The sequence below is a fragment of the Varanus komodoensis genome, unplaced genomic scaffold (genome assembly GCF_004798865.1).
Source record: "Varanus komodoensis strain SLA01 unplaced genomic scaffold, ASM479886v1 scaffold6_4, whole genome shotgun sequence".
In the NCBI taxonomy this organism is placed as follows: domain Eukaryota; kingdom Metazoa; phylum Chordata; class Lepidosauria; order Squamata; family Varanidae; genus Varanus; species Varanus komodoensis.
This window is the reverse complement of record NW_025336347.1, coordinates 17,900,162-17,919,175: the sequence shown is the minus strand read 5'-3', so window position 1 is coordinate 17,919,175 and position 19,014 is coordinate 17,900,162. Positions and strand designations below refer to the sequence as shown.

Sequence of the window (19,014 nt, the reverse complement as noted above, 5' to 3'; positions counted from 1 at the left end):
AACTTAGAGCAATATTTAGAAATATTCTTTCTGAAAGTCACTGGAAATTAGAAAACATATTTTCATTTATATAATAAGAAATAATTCCATTTTCCATTCTCAAATAGACCTAAAATATTATACATGGAAACTTGTCTGCAGCTGCTGGCAATATTGAAAAAGTCCATGGTTTTTGAAATGGTTAAACTCCCCATGGCGATGCAGAACTCTTGGTGACATTGGTTCAAGTCACCTTCCCTGAACCATCCTTTTAGTGGGTATCTTTTCTGTAATCATTTATCTGCTTCAATTCCTCTATCTATAAAATAGAGATGATAGTGCCCTACCGTATAATATTCTTGAGAGCAATCAATATAGAAGATGATAAAAATTTTGCAAGAATATTCTTCTGTATAACACATGTAAGAGAAAAAGATTTCCAAATAAGGATCAACTTGGTGAGAAGAAGAAAAAAGTTGCTTTGGATGCATGTCACAATACATTTTAGCAGGCTTGTTCTACTCAAACCACAGGGGAGAAATTTGGAAACAGTCTTATTTTAAATGGATTGGGGAGGACCTTGCTTGCTTGCATTTTGCCAGACTGGGTTCTTGGTAGCAGTGCTTTGCATTTGGTCTAATGTTTTGTGTTTGTCTAAGAATTTGTGTTTCTCATCATTCTAGGGGATTGTATGATATTTTTGTAGCACGAGATGGCCAAACTCGTTGTGTTGGCCGCTATGATAATCATGGCAGTTTTGGGGAACTGGCCTTGATGTACAACACTCCTAGAGCTGCGACTATTGTTGCTACAACAGATGGATCTCTTTGGGGATTGGTAAGTTTTCTGTGTGTGGTGGGCAAACCATCTCTCATTATACTTGCATGATATAGTAATAAATATAATTTCTGTCCACTGTTTTGCTGCTCTTGTATTCTTCAATATGTAGCTTTGTGCTTTTGGCTAGGCTGACTATTAATTTTAACATTGTGAAACGGGTGAGGAACAGGAATTTTTCTTGATCTGGCCGTTCTTTTCTTGACAATTGCTGTGGAAGTGGGTTTTAGCTGGGGTTGGTGGAGTTCACTTCACCCATGTACTCTGTGAGCCCCTTAAAAATCTTCCTGCTAACAGTTAGAATATATAGAAAAAAGCTTGTGCCAGTGGATACTTTTTTATGTACATAATTGCTTGTTTGAAGTGAGATTTTTAAGGTCACAGCTGGAGAGAGAAGACAAAAATTCTAGGAAATATGGATAGGCCATTGCCTTGCCTATCTCTGCCCACTCTTAGCTTTGTCTGCGTCTTCTACCCACTGACCACTGCCCTCCGCAAGTGTGTGCCGCTCCCAAGAGTGCAGTGCTCAACAGAAATGTTTTCCATCCCTGCCTTAAAATGGCCCTTTAACTGTTGAGCTAGCTAGGCTGTTACTTACAGGGCTTATTTCATTCACAGGCTCAGTAATCTTATCTTGGGACCTCTTCAGAAGAAGGCTAAGCAGCCACTCTCTTAGGAGAGGTTTTACTTTATTCATTGCCTGTCTTCTGAGCATCAGTCATCTTCCTCTTCTGCACAAAATGAACTGTGAACAGAATGATTGTACTCAGAGCTGGCTGAAGATTTTAATTTCGTTTGAGTTTTTTCACCTTCCCAACAAAAATTGCTCAGTGCAACATAAAAAACCCAAGATGTGTAGGGAATGTTTGGTAGCCATGTTTGTGGCACTTGCGGGCCTAATGAGATTTTTTCCTTTGAAGTTTACACTTACCCATGTTGTATCACAAACAGCGTTTGAAAGCTTCCTGATTTTCAAAAGCTGTTTGCCATGCAGCATGGGAAGCTATTGGGGGAGGGGGGTGCATGCGTGCGCCAAAACCCTCTTTGCATGCAGAATCAGCTGTGTAATACTTCAGATTCCATCCGCTATCGCTTCGTTCCAGTTGCCAGTTGGCTCTTGCACATATGCTTTGGAGTTTCTATATATGAAGAAACTCTTATTCTGTAATGGTGTATTTTATTACAGATACTTGTTCAAGTGCAAGAGACTTTTGATCCCTTTTCAAATCACCATTTTTAAGGTGGACTGTTCAAAATGTTGGAGAGAGATGTAGGCAGCCTCAGCACTCATTCCCCAGTTCTGCTTTGCCCTGGACATAATTATATTTCTGCTTGATTATCTATACCATTTTCAGGCTCCCAGAGATTCTCTCCATTGTTCCCTGCCTTCCTGGTAATGTCTCCCATCACCTTGGAACAGTCCTCTCAATTGCCTTCATTTGTCTCACAGCTGCTTATTAGAGCCTTGTGGGTGCATTTGAATGTTAGGCTCCCTTCACCTCCCACACCATAAGCAAAAGCCATTTACCGTGAGCAGGATTTGCAAGCCTGTGCTGACAGAAATGGGAAACTGCATTACTATTTTCTCTCATTCACGCACAGACATCACAGTTACTGACTTCTCTTGTTCTACTGTGAATGGTTTGCTACTTCTGGAGATCATCCATAGCCTTGTAGGTATCTTTATTCTTCCAAATCCAGTTTTGTGCCCTCCCTAATGTCTTGCACCTTTGATTTCCATTCTGTCAGCCTTTCCTCCTCCTTTGTCCAAAAAATAGCTTTTTGTTTCAAGTCAAAGAATGTTCAGGGTAATTTTTTTCTGTTTTTAAGCTAACCTGAAGCACTTTTGCATAGTATCTGAGTGCCTTTTTCTTTAATATAGTTATCAGTTTCTGGAAAAGCAATATGGAGCAGGTCTTCCCTATACATATACAGAAGAAGCATTAAAGCACGGATTGTAAATGAATGCTTCAGGTTTCCTCCTTGTTTAGCTTTGATGCCTAAATGTGCACTTTCTATCAGCCATTCCATCTAGCTGCATCAGAAGAAGTGAGACAGTGGTGGCTGGAACCAGCTGCCATTTGACTTCTCTCCTCTGAGGCCATGACACCTTCCTTGGCTTATTTTCCTCTTCCTCTTCTGTCCTTTTTCCTTTTTTAATTTCTATTAGTTGTAAGCTATCATCTTACATTCTTTGTGAGTTTGCAGAAAACACAGCATATTAATATGGCAGGTGGATCTCTAAATCTCACCATTTAGGTTGACTCCATATACGCTTGCACTAAACTTTCATAACAGAGAAGCTACCTTCTTTGAATCTTGTCTAAGGCATTCTACCTCACATTACACAATTTGTATTTTGACTTGCCAAAGTTGTTCTAGAAATGTTAAACCACTCAGTGAGTAGATTGTCTGTGGGCACAAGATAGTAGGCCTTTCAAGTCCCTTACCAGTATTATCCTCTTCAGAAACTAAACATTATCATGCTATTTGTGTTCTGTTTGATTAAGAAACACATTTTATTTCTAGCCCATTGCTGAAAACACTAAAGCATGAATTCCCCCTATTATTATATTATATCCTGAATATCATTTATGGCTCCTCTGATTACAGGTTTAGATTTAAAGACAGTAGTCAATCACTTTGTCACTTTCTTTGTAACATCCAAGAATTGTATTTCTTTGTTCACACAATTATGAAGTAGGTCTACAACAACCTTGCCTGTTCTGACATAATTCCAGTGAATTTAAAATACAGCACTGACTCTGTTGTCTGCCCTGACCTATTCAAGCGATCATTTTTCACATATATTCTCAGTCCTCTAACAGCACTGAATGCAAGGCTAATAGGGATGCTCTTCATGGCAGGGGTTTGGGTCGCTCTAGGATCGTGCTTGCAATTGCATGGGAAGCATATTTTCACATAAATCTCAGAAAGGACAGTTTATTCACAATTTCTGTAATCTTCCCTTCCTCATTAGGGCAGGAGTTTTACGCACAGTCCCACAAAATGTCAAACCTACACGAGAGCACAGGGGGCAGGGGTGGATAGTGGGCTTATATAGTCATACTCCATTCCTAAATTCAAAATTATTCTATGAAAAGCAAGCAATCATTAAGGCATACCTTTCCAGAGCAGGTTATACCAATTCGTGTAAAATTATGGTGAAAACCCAGAACTGATTCTCATGTATACAACCACATGCCTGGTGGCATATGCATGTTTTGTAATGTGGGAGTGGAGATGCCAGTATTTCTACCTGCTTGTGATTTAGGAGCTAGCTCTTATGTATGTATTTCGGCAACAATAATGTTGCTGTGATCTTTTAGATCTTGCAAGTTACAATGTCAGTGTGTGCATGTATGAATGAAAACTGTGAGGTAAGAATTTGTGCTGAATCTGGATACGCTCCAGCCCACTTGATCATTCATATATCACCACCTAGTGGACACTTCGTCATGTAGAACAACCTTTCACAACATCCTCCAGATGTGTTGGACTACAACCTCCAGCATCCTCTAGTCAATGCTGATGTAGATGGTTTCCCAGAGGTGAAAATATACATGGAAGTACATGCCTGTTATTTTCCCTGTCTGTAGCTCTCAGAACTAATTGATGTACAAAGCTTTAAGATGCTTTGGGTAATACATAATTTGCAAACTGCTTGCTTTTCCGAATGTGTCCTGTAACTGGTTAGTGCATCATGGATTTAATAGCCAATCTGCAATTGGGCTGAACAAAACTTGCTTTGTGATGTACATGGAAAGTGTGTGGGAGAGATTATGTTGCTTTTGTCTTTCATGAGAGTGCTATGACTTCTGTTTCATGACTTCTGAATCTTTGGGAAAGGAAAGACTAGACGCATGGGAAGACTAGTTCATCTTATATTGATGGCACAAAGTTCAATGAGACAGGCTGGTTTATTTGTGGCCTGATCTTTCTGTTATTCTGTCATTTCCTAATGCCTAAGAAACCAGCTAAGCAGCATTTCTTGCTTGAATAAACGTTTGTTCATTCTCAACAACCTGATTCTTGACTACATCCTCTGCATAAAGTACAAGGAGAGAGAAAGGATGTTTAGGAAAGAATATTTTTGCCTCTCAACTCTCTTCATGTTCTCTTTCCAACATGAATGTATTTATTGGCAATTGCGAAAGTTGGATGACTAGACAAATTTTATACTTATTCATACAACCAAATGGGACAGTTTGTTTCTTTGTTTAAATATTTGTATGCCATCCATCAGCCCAAACAAGGTTCCCTGGATGGTTTACCGCATTAAACTATATAACAACAATCAATAACATAGAAAATCACAAAATAACATACTAAAACCAACGTTACACCCACAGTAAGCCCACCACAAACTCAGCGAACCAGTGGGTTTTAAATGGGTGTGTTATTTGTGTTGATGTGGTCCTGGTTTGATTAGTTCAGATTGCAACTGCCAAAAGAAATAACCTGTTTTTTCACACTGTTTCTTAAAGGATCGAGTGACATTCAGAAGAATTATACTAAAAAACAATGCAAAGAAGAGGAAGATGTATGAATTATTTATTGAGTCAGTGCCCCTTCTCAAGTCACTGGAGGTAAAGTCCTTTGTAGAAAGTGATCCCCAAAGAATTGTTAAATTGCCTTTTCACTATTGAAATTATTTAGGAGCTTATTCCATCTGCTAGGATAGGAAAGAACCTGTGGCAATAGCCACTGAAGAGTTATAATGTGTTTTTCCAAATAGACAACTTTGCTATGTACATGGATACTATTTTATAGATGAATATTTAAGGGGTAAACTGTGTTGGGCTATGGAGTCTTGAGGTGTGACAGCTTCCTCTGGCCTTGAAGCGCTTCTGTTGGAAGAATGTTAAACCACATGTGGAACCTACAAAGTGCCATCTTATGCTGAACACAATGGCAATCCCGAGTTAACTGGCAGAGAGTCCAGAATGCTGTTGTCATAGGCTGTACACTCAGCTCTCTGACGGGGCCCCTTCTGGTAGTTGCTCTGTCAAAATGAAAGGAAAGAAGCTTGTGTGCATGCTGGCATGGCTGCTGGCATGGATCACCACAGCTGCTTCTGCTTGGCACCCAGGTCTAGTGGAAACACTGGCAGCTGTGAATAGCTGTTGAACACAGCAGCAGGAAATGGTGGTTGGGAGGAATTGAAAAAAAATAGTCTTCCTGCCACTTTTTGAGCTAGCTGATCTAAGCAAAGCAGTGGAAAGGATGATGGTACAGACACAGACAGGCATAGCTAACTAGAGTGGCAGCTGGGCAAACCGCCCCTCAGTAATAAATTATGAAACTCCTTGGGGACATAGGACTTATTGGAAGCCCTGCCAAAAGGCATAGTAGCAAAAAGGAGACTGTTTTGCATGTATCTGTATATGGATAATTTTGAATCCATGTTGTGGAATGCATTGGGTTATGCCAGAGAAAGTGTTAGGACAGGTGAAAACAATTTTCTGTTTCTGTTGCAGCCTTCAGAGCGAATGAAAATTGTTGATGTAATAGGGGAGAAGACATATCGAGATGGGGAGCGTATCATTTGTCAGGTATGTGGGCACAGTTCACATTCAATATGGCTAGGTTAGGTTGACCTTATTGTTAGCCTGAACTACTTGAATCTATTGGTGTTTTTATTTAAGAGCCATAAATCTTGTGCATTTTATATGAAAGTAGAAGACCAAAAAATGCAGAATTTTATTGGATGCTGTGTAAGTGCCTCCACTTCTTGGGAACAGCAAGAAGATAGTGGTCCAGAGGTACAGTCTATTAGTGCTCTGGAACTAGAACATATCACGGTCATCCAGAAATTAATTGCTGGATTTGCTTTTATAGGGCTGCGGTATATTCTTGTAATAATGACTTACCTGCATCTTAGATTCCTTTGTAGCCAGTACTCAATAATACACATCATATGTTTCCTTTTCTCCATGGATAAGTTAACTAGAAGATTTTATTGAATTAGTTCACAGATATTAGTACCTTTCTGTCCTGTAGGCCTTCAAAGATCTTACCAACATGTTTAAAATAAGCGTGTTACAATCTCAGCAGGTGCAAGCTTCTACATAATGATCTCCCACCTAAGAAAAAAGGAATAGATGCCCTCATTCTATACCTGATACGTTGTTGTTGTGGTTAGTTGCAAAGTCACATCCAACCCATCACAACCCCATGGACAACATTCCTTCAGGCCTTCCTGTCGTCCACCATCACCCGGGGTCCACTTAACCTGATATGTGCTCAGATGCTAACTGTCTTGGCCTCACAATGGAGCAGAGACTACTCACCTCTTCATACTCACCCCCAACCAAATCTAGAAGTCCAACAGATAAGTGTCTGTGCCAAGAGAACCAGGATACCCCTACTCCATATCCTCCAACAGCTGGCTTGATAGTAGTTGGACTCTCTGAAGGTTGGATCTTGATAGACTTGCTGTCTTCTCCCAGTGATTTCCATGGCAGTTAATTCAAAACAATATGCGGCTTAATGGATAATTAAATTCAGTGATGGGGTTCATATGACATAGAAACTAATCATGGGTGACTAGCCATGGCCAGTTGCTGTGTCATGCAGACCTGGACTGCTTCTGGTAAGTTGTCTTATTTGGGGGCATCAGGGCACCCTACCAATTCATAGCTTGAGCTAGGTATTGTTGGACCCACAATGGATTTTCGTATTGTCCAAACCTGGGCAACCAGCTCCACTGCAATTCCACAGAAGCAGTGGCTTGTGCAGCTCATGCCAAGTGGCTTGCTCTTGCTTGGATGTCAGAACAGGTAAGCTTTTTTACAGTTAATGTTGCTCTCCCAGAAGTGGAGGAACTTGCCTTCAGGCTGGTGCTTAGTTAAACCTTGTCCTCTGAAATGGATGTATATCAAAATGCAAAAGGTGCTTGTAAAGCACGAAGGTAGTACATGGGTAAAATATGGAGAGTGCATAGCAGTCCTTGAATCTTCTATATTAGTGTTTCTAAAGTGACACTTGCCACATTTTACAGAAACCTCTTAGTAAGCTCATGCTTGTGCGTGTTTGTTTATTGACACTGTTATCCACAGCAAAGTACAAAAAGTAAACTGAGGATAAACTCTTTGAGTGATCAACTTCTAGTTTTGAATACGTTGACCCATTAATGTGTACTCTTCTTCTTTTCCCTGGCTGAAATACTTCAGTAGTGTGGTACTTCTTAATGGGTCTTTTGAGGCCTTGAACCTGGTTATCACCCAACATAGTTCTGTTCTTCATTATCTTTTCTAGCAACTGTGTTAGAAATTAAACAGTATCTGGTTTGAAATCAGTTTTTGAGAAGAACTTCAGAAAATGCAAAACCTAAAACCCATTTTTTCTCCACAGGGTGATAAGGCAGACAGCTTTTACATTGTAGAGTCTGGTGAAGTAAAAATCTTGATTAAAAGCAAGGTGAGTTCTCATATGTGTGTGGTGGCGTTTGGGACATGAAAATATCAAGATCAGCCAGTTAAGTTTCCGGGTTATGTGTTTTCCAGATTCCTAATACGGACAGTGGTCCTTATTGCTAGGATGGAGAATCTCCAGTCCAGAGACCCAATCCCATTCTTGAAGGTTCCCCAAATGATTGTGCTTCCCTTTGTGCATTTCCCCTTTCATTTGACCACCAGTTGCCTGGTGATTTTGCAACTCTTGTGTGGTTTTCCTCCACTTGAGAGTTAAAACTAAGTCTCTTCTAAGATTTAGATAAGTTTAAGCTACATAATGCTGGTATTTTTACCACTGACACTTCTGCTTTCAGCCCTCCCCACCACTGGGAACATCTCCAAAATTCAGTTTGGCTATTGGGATGAAAGAGGCTCCCTTTCCCTGCCTTCTAGAATCACAGTTATCAGGGTGGAAAGCAACTGTCTGCAGGTGACTGTCTCTTCAGATGGTTAGGGCTAAAGAGCCTGTGTGCAAGACCACCCCAAGGGCTTGCAACTAATTGAGTTGGCATCTTAATCATGGCAGACTCACTAAACTGGTATGTAAATAATGAAAAATCATAGTGGCCCTTTCATAAGGTTATGCATTATTATTCACTTGATTTTTGCCCTGCCTTTTTATCACTAACAGCACTAAAAAAACAACTAAGATAGATATTTTTATTTATTTAGGAAATTTCTATGCCGCCCCATTCGCCGAAGCCTCGGGGCGGCTCACAAACATAAATAAATTTAGTTAAAATAATATAAATTAACAGTATAAATTAAGTTGCCCTGGCCAAAGAATAGAATAAATAAATACTATTAGCAGTTAAAATTATATTTGAATAAAAAGGTCTTCGCCTGGCGCCGAAAAACAAATAATGACGGCGCCAGGCGGACCTCTCTGGGGAGCGCATTCCATAGATATATCAATAAAACACAATAAAATATAACAGTTTCACCATAAAAACAGCATCCAACTCAATAGATCCATTTAGAGGCCAAAGGCGTTCTTGAATAAAGTGGTCTTTGCCTGGCATCAGACATATAGCAGAGGGGGAGCAAACCTAGTCTCCTTTGGGAGGGAGTTCCATAGCCTAGGTCACTGATAGCGAACCTTTTAGAGACTGAGTGCCCAAACGGCAACCCAAACCCCACTTATTTATCGCAAAATGCCAACACTGCAATAAAACCTGAAAACTGGGGCGATGCAGGGGTGACTTGGCTCTCATGATGACAAAGAGAGCTCTGTGTACCTGCTATGGCATGCATGCCATAGGTTCGTGACCTCTGCCCTAGCCCTACCCTGGTGCATTCCCCTAACACTAATATAGGGGTAAAGTTCAATTGAAAAGAGGGTAATTTTCAAAAAGCCTTCTTTGAGTAGCTTTTTCTGCACTGCTCATCATTTTTGCCCATTCTAAACACATTCCAACCATCGAAATCTTGCCAGTACACCTGGTTTTCCAACCCTAACCCTACCCTGGTGCTATCCCCTAACCCTAATAGAGGGTGAAAGTTCCATTGAAAAGCGGGCGATTTTGAAAAAGTGTTCCTTGAGTAGCTTTTTCTGCACAGCTCATCATTTTTGCCCATTCTAAACACATTCCAACCATCAAAATCTTACAGGACACCTGGTTTTTCTAACCCAACCCAGTGATGGTGAACTGTGTAGAGACCGAGTTCCCACACTTCAACCCAAAACCCACTTATTTATCACAGCATGCCAACATTGCAATAAAGTCTGAAAACTGAGGTTTTAATTTAGAATAAACAACTCGCAGCCAGTTCAAGCAGCCAGTTCTCTCTCTCTCTCTCTCTCTCAAATGGCCTCATTTGCACTGTTATCTGATTGTTGGCTGCTGAGGTCATGCTGGGGTGACTTGACTCACATGCCAACAGAGAGGGCTCTGCATGCCTGCTGTGGCACATGTGCCATCGGTTCACCACCACTGTCCTAGCTGAAGTCATTAAAAAGACTGTTTCTTGCATTGCCACCAAATGCATCTCCGAGGGTGGTGGTATTAAAAGAATGGCCTCACCAGAACTTAAGATTGTGACAAGTTGGTATGGGAAAAGGTGATCTTTCAGGTATCCTTGTGCCAAACCATGGATGGCTTTACAGATCATAACCAGCATGTTGAGTTCAGCTTTTCAAAACACATAGTCAGTGCATCTGATATAACAGGGGAGTCAACAGCCGTCTTGCGACGGCATTTTGGATCAGCTGAAGTTTTGAATCGTATTCAAAGCCAGCTCCTCACAGAGTATATTATAGTAGTCCTAATGGGATTTGGGGCATCCAGGTTCAGGCCTGAGTCCAAGAGTAAACACAATTTGTGAGCCTGAGTCTTCAGGGTGAATCTAACTGTTCCCAGTACATGTTTAATCCCTATTCCATGATCTATCCTTTGTGTGTTCAGAAGCGCCTTTGTCTCCTTTTATTTGTCCTCATATAGTCAGTTACCGTTATACGAGAACCTGAACAATTTTATTGGATTTATATGGAAAGGAGAGGAAAGAGTTCAGTGCCATCAATGTACTGGTGGCACTGAATCCCAGTCCGATGCCCATGAAGTAAACCAAGAATCCTCCAGTACTACCTTCTGATACTGTCCCTTCAAGAAGGCCAAAATCATGATATGCTAGCACATTTCTACCCCACCACAGTCGGATTCCTTAGAAAGGATATCATGGTTGATTGCACTGAAGGATACAGTAGAACTAGCAGAGGCAGAATCCCTCTGTCCATTTCCTGGCATAGGTGAACGTATTGTCTGAGGCCAAGGTGAAACGAATCTAGATAATCTGTTTTATCCAGGAATCCCTGGAACTGAGGAGGCAGCACACACGCTAGCACCTTGCCCAAGAATGGATTATTGAAGACAGGCTGGAAAATACCCGGCACATTGGGGTTCAGGATGTATGTGTGTGCCAGCAAAGGCATTATCTCCTTTAGGTATGACGGAATTACACTTTCCCATTAAGAGGCGGTCACCTCTGTCCGTACCCATTCGGTCATTCCCTCCCCTTGCTGCTTTTACAAGCTGGGGTGTCTAAAGGTAAAGCACAAAACTGGTAGACCTCGCTTCTCCAAAGCACTTGCCTCATCCTCAGACTGTACGTTTTGAAAAATATATATTGTGACTGACCACACAAGAGCCGGCATTTTATCTATCTATCAGATCAGTTATCAAGTATGGCACTCAAGTCAACACAGATAAGGCCAGTTCTCTCTGCAAAGTGTGTGCAAGTTGATCACAACAGGACACCGTGCACCTCTTCTTTCAGACCAGGGCATAACAGGCTTCTGGCCACCTGAATGAGCTGTTCAAAGCTGGACAAGTCTGAGCAGATGTGATGGTGGTGGTGAAGCATGAATTTTTTTGTCACTCTTAATGCCATGGAATAGGCTTTCAAAGGAGACCTTGACCATGTTCAGTAGGATTTGTTCCAAGTTTTCCTTTAGTCAAACTTTCATTTGTTTCACTGTCCTTTGCAATCTGGAAAATTAGAGGGGTTATTGGATCCCACCCTGTGGACACTCAGGACCTTCCTGGGCCATTTTTCTGACCCAGAAGTTCTTCTGCAGCTCCATCATTCACCATCATCCTGCACTACCTAAAAAACCTGACCCACAGTGGGCCCTGCTGAACCATTAGGGCCAGATACTAATTGGGACAGATGCATGGTTGCTGTGAAATTCTGAGCCCCTCCAGACAAGACAGCCTCAGGCTGTAGACGGAAGTCCTTGAGTACCATAAACTATGGAGACTTCAGCACCACTCCCAAGACCACCTCAGTTAGCTCAAAAAGGAGCTTATTGTGGAGCAGGATGAGTGGAATACCAATATAATCCTTATTCTGTTAAGGATGCAGTTTAAACATTACATCTGTTTCAGCCCAAGAGAACCCATAAACTCTCTTACTTGGTGGAAGGCTGAGCCAAAGCAGGAATCGAGCACTTCTGCCTAGCCACTAACTGGGGTTAATGCTAGCTAGAGATTGCCCAAGTTTGGTGAAATGCTAAGCATATTTAACATTAGTGCAGGTGTAATATTTTACCATACTAGTAAGCAAAGAAAGGGTGCAGAGCATATGCAGCAGAGATGAAAGGATGGGGGCACATGAGTCTGTGGCCCCCTCCTGCCTTTACACGGGCACAGAGTTTTATAGAAATCAAACTGTGCACTAACAGTCAAAATGTACCCTGGCATTTGGCAAAGCCCTTGTATTTCCTAATGGAGCAGTAGTAGAAAGTAGTTGATAAACAAGCAATTTGTGTTATCTTAGTGCTCTACTTTCTCAGCAGCTTCCTCATTGCTTTTGAATGAAATCCATTTTCCCATGTTCTGCTGGTACAAATGGCCTCCTTGTAAGTAGGTTGACAGAATAACCAGGAGAATTGCTGTGTGCATGGGATATGGAATGCTAGGTCATCCCATGCAAAAAGGCCTGCCTGTCCTCATTTCCTTATTTTATGTCTATACTTTTTCAAACATGTTGCTACATGATTATATTGTTATGTGTTGTTTCTGTTCATTTTTGTTTATATGCTCTTTTTAATTTTGTTAACCAATCGGAGAGCATTTTGGCTATTGGGCAGTATAAAAATGAAATAAATAATATTCTTCTGGGCAGCTAACAGCACGGAATTGAAGATTCACAATAATAAAATAATTTTGAAATCAAAACATGATTTTCACTTTGAAAAAGAGATTCAGAGTTTGTAGCTGCATTAACTTCTTTCTCCAGAGACCTGTTGCAATTTTAAAAATGTGTTTACTGGCTTTAAAAACATACAGACTATACTGTATCTCTATTACAACGTTTCCAAATGATGTGTTTTTGGTGCAGACTGTCACGGGCAAGGATGCAAACCAGGAGGTGGAGATTGCTCGGTGTCAAAAAGGACAGTATTTTGGAGAACTTGCACTTGTTACTAACAAACCTAGAGCAGCCTCTGCCTATGCAGTTGGGGAGGTCAAATGTTTAGGTAAGGACACCATCTCTTCTTGTATGTTACTTTCCTGATCAAGTACCTTCAGACCAGGCTGTGTTGGTTCATGTTCCCTGTACTGTTCCATTTGGAGCCACGATTTATTTAGTTTCAACTCCATTTGTGAGGCAAACAGCCCAGATTTCTCCCCTCTCCATTGGATGTATGGTTCAAACATGCTTCCTGGTCTTTGAAATATTGTCTTCTCTTCCTGCAGAGTCTCGGAGGTGCAAAGAAACTCTTTCATACAAGTGTTAGCCACTTGCTAACTGCTTATAACTGCTGATTAATGAAAGCTCTTTCATTATAGTTTAAAGGGCTTATGGCTCACTTAAGAGCTTATATATTAGCTTAAATTGCTGTGAAGAAAACCTTGAACACACTCACCTTCCCTTTTTTTCTGATGGAGTGGGCATTGTTTTATTTTTCATTTCATAAATTTTTATCCAGCCATTCAATTTTTAAACACCTTCAGAGCAGTTTACAAAATAGCGGCAAACTTATTGCAACCCGCTTAGAGAGCTTTGGCTATCAAACAGAATAGAAGCAGCAAAAGTTGGAGTTAACAGTAAATAAAAGAAGTTGGGTAACTGAACTATTATACAATTTCTTCATCCATGAAATTCTTACAAGCCTGGGAAGATAAAAAATGGTTTTAGCTAGTACTAAAAAGACAGCATTAAGAAAACACCACGAGGGCCTGCAGAGGGGAGAGCATTCCTTATGTGGGACAACACAACTGAGACAGCCCCTCTTCTAAAGATAGCTGTTTGGGAGGTGGTAAGTTGGGAGGCATTGCATTCAATCACACTAATCTTTTCCTGATTTTTATGCTAAAGTGCTTTATCTGAGCAAGAGACATGTTTTCACTTGAAACATGCTAGGAGGTCTGGATCCCATTTTACTAAGAAACCCAACCTGTGCTCATTGGCTTGGTCTTCTCTTCATCCTTCTGGGTATGTTCTGTAATCCAGCATAGGAGGTACTTCTAGAACATCCTTCAGGCCCAGGGTGGGTAGCCCCATCAAACAAAATGTTGCTATCTGTGAAAATGACTTCCACTGAAGTGGGGGAAATAAAATGGTTTGGCAAGGGCTGTTTGGTCCATCCCTTCATCACCACAGCAACCACCCAAACCACAAACCTGGTGTCAGGATCACTTCAGAAACCTCCAGGTATGAGATTCCCCCACCTTCCCTCAGTAATGTGCTCTATGGCTCTTTTTTATGACGGTGTTGGCAGTGTGTACATTTGTTTTCCATTGAAGCAGTGATGCTACAGTCTTTTCATATCTCTGTGTTTTTGTGCAGTTATGGATGTGCAAGCATTTGAGCGGTTACTTGGGCCCTGCATGGACATTATGAAGAGGAATATAACACATTATGAGGAGCAGCTGGTGGCATTGTTTGGTTCAAGCTTGGACCTGACAAATCCAGGCAATTAGGCACAGGAATACCTTGGTGCCTTCTCAGTTCAAGACACAGAAAAGTCTCCTATTAGCAACAACGCAGCACCACACAAATGAAAAAAAGGACACGACGGGACAGTGGCTGTTGGTGTCTTCTTGGGCATTTTTTAGAAACCCACATAGGTCTCAGCACAGCTGGATGGGTCAAGGTTTGCTCCAGGCCTCCACTTTGCTGCTGAAATTTCATTATTAGACCTAGCTGAGTCTCTTAATTCTCCTTTTCACATTGTTTGGTTCAGAATGGCATGTCTCTCCAACAATTCAAGTGCCTGATATGAAAGATGTGGAGCCCTCTATTTGTTGTTCTCGTTTCAAAAAGAAAGAAGGAAAGAAAGAACTTTGTGATCCAAGATCTGGGATAGCAGGTGGCTCTTCCTTCACTCAGGGACAGCCACCTCCTTAGCAGCAGCATCTTTTTGACACTGTTTTCTCGAGAGTATCAAAATCTGCTTTTAATAATGATTATGTACTTGGATTTGAAGTAGTTGGTAATGTTAAAGGGGCTGGGAAGATTTCAGTGCTAGTGAGTCGGCTAATTCTGAGTTCTTCCTGTCATCTGCTGGATATGGCTGGTACTGCAGCTTTTATAGCCTGCGTGTTCATGAGGAACCTACCTGGCCAATAATGAGTGGTGAAGCTGCATGCTGAATTGTGAGCGGTATCAGTAACAGAAAGCATACTTTTTTAAAATATAGGTAGGTATTTAAGGCAACAGTGAATCAGAATAATAGACCGTAGAATCCCATGGCCAGATGTATTGCAGGCATATTCTCTTTGGAAGCTTTGTTGTCTGTTTCTTAAAGTGGACTGATTTGTGGTCTGTTGGGAGACAGTGAAACATAACCCAAATTCCTGTTCATGGGATTCTTTATACTTTTAGATTTCGCATGGCAGTGCCCTTGACAGAATCAGTTTTAATGCTCTTTTTTTTTAAAGGAGGGTTGGGGTTTTTTTGTAACTTAAAAAGTATTTATGTACTAAAGAGGACTCCTTTCAATGATAATACTTTACAACATTCTTTAACATAATTAGGTAAACACTTTCCAATTACCAAGTCTGTTTGCTAAATCTTTTTTTAAAAAAATAACATTTTACTTCAAAAGTGAATGTTTTTTTAAAAAAACAAAAAACTAAAATGAAAAAATCTCATTTACTCTCTGAACTCCAGCTGGAGAAATCTCTTTGAGAGATTCAGACAATTACATTTTTTAAAAAAAATGTCTGCTAAGCCAGCAGCATTTCAAAATAAGTGTCTGTTCCTCTAGCACTATTTACCAAAATTAACATCTGGATTAAATTTTATCCAAGTATTATCTCTAGAAGAATTAGACTTTAAAATTGGTCTTTTTATAGCTTTAGAAAGAACATTCTTAAAGGAAAAACTACTGAACCCATAAGTAGTAATGTCAGTTGCTGTTGCATTATCCATGTTTCTCGGTGTGATGTAATCATGTCTATTTGGGGATAGATTTTCACTAATTGTAGATTTCCACCTGATAGAATAATTGAATTCATTGTGGCTCTGCCATTTACAACTGAAACAAGCCCAGCAATCTTAATTCATTCTTTCTGACAAAGGTCTAATTCACGGGTCTTAGCAAGTAGCCATTTTCCAACTTGCTACAATTTCTGTCCCTTTATTAGTAATTTAAGATTTGCTTTTAACTATGTTTCTGTATCAGGGAATGACATTGTTCTAGCTTACAGGCAAAAGGACTTTACTGTTTTGTTATGAATGTCACTGGAAAAGGTCAAGCCGTTGGTGAGCATATCCCCTCTTGTTCCAGCATTCAGCCCTGTGTTCTTTGCTTATAGGAGACAGGTTTGCTATGTCAGAAAAGCCCAGAGGAGGGTATGTTTCATTCATCTTACGATTTTACACCAAAGATATTGTTTTTAATTGTACAATTCTCAGTTTGTATAAACCTCTAGGCCATGGATCTAATTAAGGAGGAGTTAGGTGGAAAAAGGTCACTATGCAGCTTTCGTTGGTTGTTCAGTGCTTCATCCAAGCCATTCAGTTCTTTTGAGACTTGGTCACAGTTCTAGTTGAGCCAAACAAGCCACGGTTTCCAGTCAGCCTGGGAGTGCCCCTCCCTCATTTGTACATGCTTTGCTGAGCACTTGTCCATTGGAACATGGGAGGAGTTTCTGTGCTTGTTCATTCGATACAGTTGCTTTATAGTACACACTATGGCATCTTCATCACCTGACAGTTGCTGGGGTTTGGTTTGCTGATGTCATGGAGAGAATTCTGCATTGAAAAGAAGGGAAGGGATGTGTTGGAAGCCCGGTGCAGAACTGAAAAAGGGCATGTGTTGAACAGGTGGAGTTATATGAGTTGGTACCGATCAACAAACTTCCTACTGAAAATAACTTTCTGTACTTATCTGAAGCAGGCAGTTCAAGGGCTGATGTTGCACAATGCCAAATTGGGCTTACCTTTCTACATGTGCAGAATCTTCTTACCTGTGCATATTTGTGAATGGCCAACTGGTCCTATGAATCACTTTATCATGAGCACAATTCACTGCTGTTCCTGTGATCTCTTATGTGAGAATTCTACATGTACATTCAACCAAGACAGATTTTTTTTTTGTCAACTGGATTTAAATATGAGTTCAAATCTGTAGTCCTGTGGGTTGCTCCTCACACTGAAGAGATCATGAGCCATTTGGGGTTTGTCAGAGTGAAAATCATTTGGAAATCGTGATATTAAATTATTTGTTGTGCTATATTTAGAGTGGCAGCTAGTTAGAGCAATCATGTAGACATCTACTATTTCTCCCCAGTCCAACTGGAGTCTAGCAACATTGATGAAGAGAGGTCCATCTCTATTTTTAGATTCCTGCTTTTACCTTGGCTTCACTTATCCCATATGACTTACCTGAACATCTGTCAAGAGTTATGCTTCCACTTCTGGCTTTGCTCTTTGTTAAGGGGAAACGAGATCCATTAGTATGTATAAATTCATTGGTGATGTTTAGCTTTAATAAGATAACTGAGCAGCAAAATGACTAAGAAGAGCGGTATCTCCTGAGATTGTCTTTTTTAACTTTATGCTTGCTATTTTTAAGGCTGCTGGGAGAAACTTACACTGTCCTGGTATTACGATATTTCTGTTAACATCACAGCACATGTTTTCACACAATGTATTAAACAAATTCCTTTCTATAAAACAAATATCAGCAAGAGTGTAGTTCTGCAGAAGGAAACAGCGATGCCCTTTTGTCATTTTTTTCTTTACAGTTGTTCTTGACATGTATATGTAAACTAGTCTTGCCAAAAATACATTTTTCTGAGTATTTTCTCCCACTGCAGTTAGCTTTTTTGTGAGTACTGCTAGTGAGGTGAGTGTGCTCCATTTCTTTCAGCCACATGTTTCATTTAAAGAAGACTTATCTGTGGTTTCTCCCTGTACAGGCGATAGGGCTGTGTTGGACCTGGTCATCCAGGAAAAAGGAAATGGTCCCTGATCTCTTAGGAATATGACACAAATTTGCTGAGGCTAGCTAAAGTCTAAACCATGTACTATGAATGCTTTCCTCCAGTCACAAAGGTAAATTTAATTTTGCATAAAGATGCTACCTCAAAGCTCCAAGTGCTTTAAATGTGTCTTGCCTGTGAGAATTCCACAAATTGGTTCTGATATGTATTTCTGTTGCATTAAGTATGAGGGATGTTCTCTTTTTATCTGCTGGGGAGTGGCTTAAATTAATCTGTTTTTGCAGCTAGCATTCAATTATTTCCCCCCAACAAGCGTGGGCAGATTTGCAGAGGGCTCAGTTGTTGCACAATGGCAGCACCCAAGATGGGGAGAGAACATCTGCCATCTACGACGCTGGTCTCAGTATGATCCGGGGCTTGACTTCCCCCTCCAACTAATAAAAGCTGACGTGCCATGTCCAGCCTTCCTGATTACAGCTCTCTGTGTCTGTTATTTTTCACCTCTAGCCAATGCTGTCCTTTTCAGTGCCTGTAGATTAAAAGAGGCGAGTAAGCTTGAGTGATGCATAACAGCTGACAGTGGGGGACATGGAGCGGCTCTTCCTCTGAAGTTGTGTAGCTTTGTGTAGTGGGTTCAAGTGCAAGGAATTTATTGGAAGAGCACCTGCTTTGCACCACAAGGCCGCAAGTTCAGTCTCTGGTATCTTGCGTAAAAGGATCTTAGGTAGCAGGGGATGGGGAAAGACCCCTCTTTGCCTGAGATCCTGGAAAGGGGTGGGGCGCTGCTGGTCAGACTAGGCAGCATGGCCCTAGATGAACAAATAGTCTGATGTGGGGCAAATCGG

General features: G+C 40.8%; 1 protein-coding gene across 1 annotated transcript in view; it reads left to right on the top strand.

Moving 5' to 3' along the window:
- Positions 1-18,640, top strand: part of PRKAR2A (protein kinase cAMP-dependent type II regulatory subunit alpha) — a 112,428-nt gene extending 93,788 nt beyond the window's left edge. Inside the window, exons 6-11 of the mRNA XM_044451696.1 lie at positions 663-816; positions 5,304-5,405; positions 6,297-6,371; positions 8,173-8,238; positions 13,113-13,251; positions 14,565-18,640. Coding sequence (XP_044307631.1) covers positions 663-816; positions 5,304-5,405; positions 6,297-6,371; positions 8,173-8,238; positions 13,113-13,251; positions 14,565-14,698 — 670 coding nt within the window. The 3' untranslated portion in view covers positions 14,699-18,640. The remainder of the gene's footprint in view (positions 1-662; positions 817-5,303; positions 5,406-6,296; positions 6,372-8,172; positions 8,239-13,112; positions 13,252-14,564) is intronic.
- The last annotated feature ends 374 nt before the right edge of the window (positions 18,641-19,014 follow it).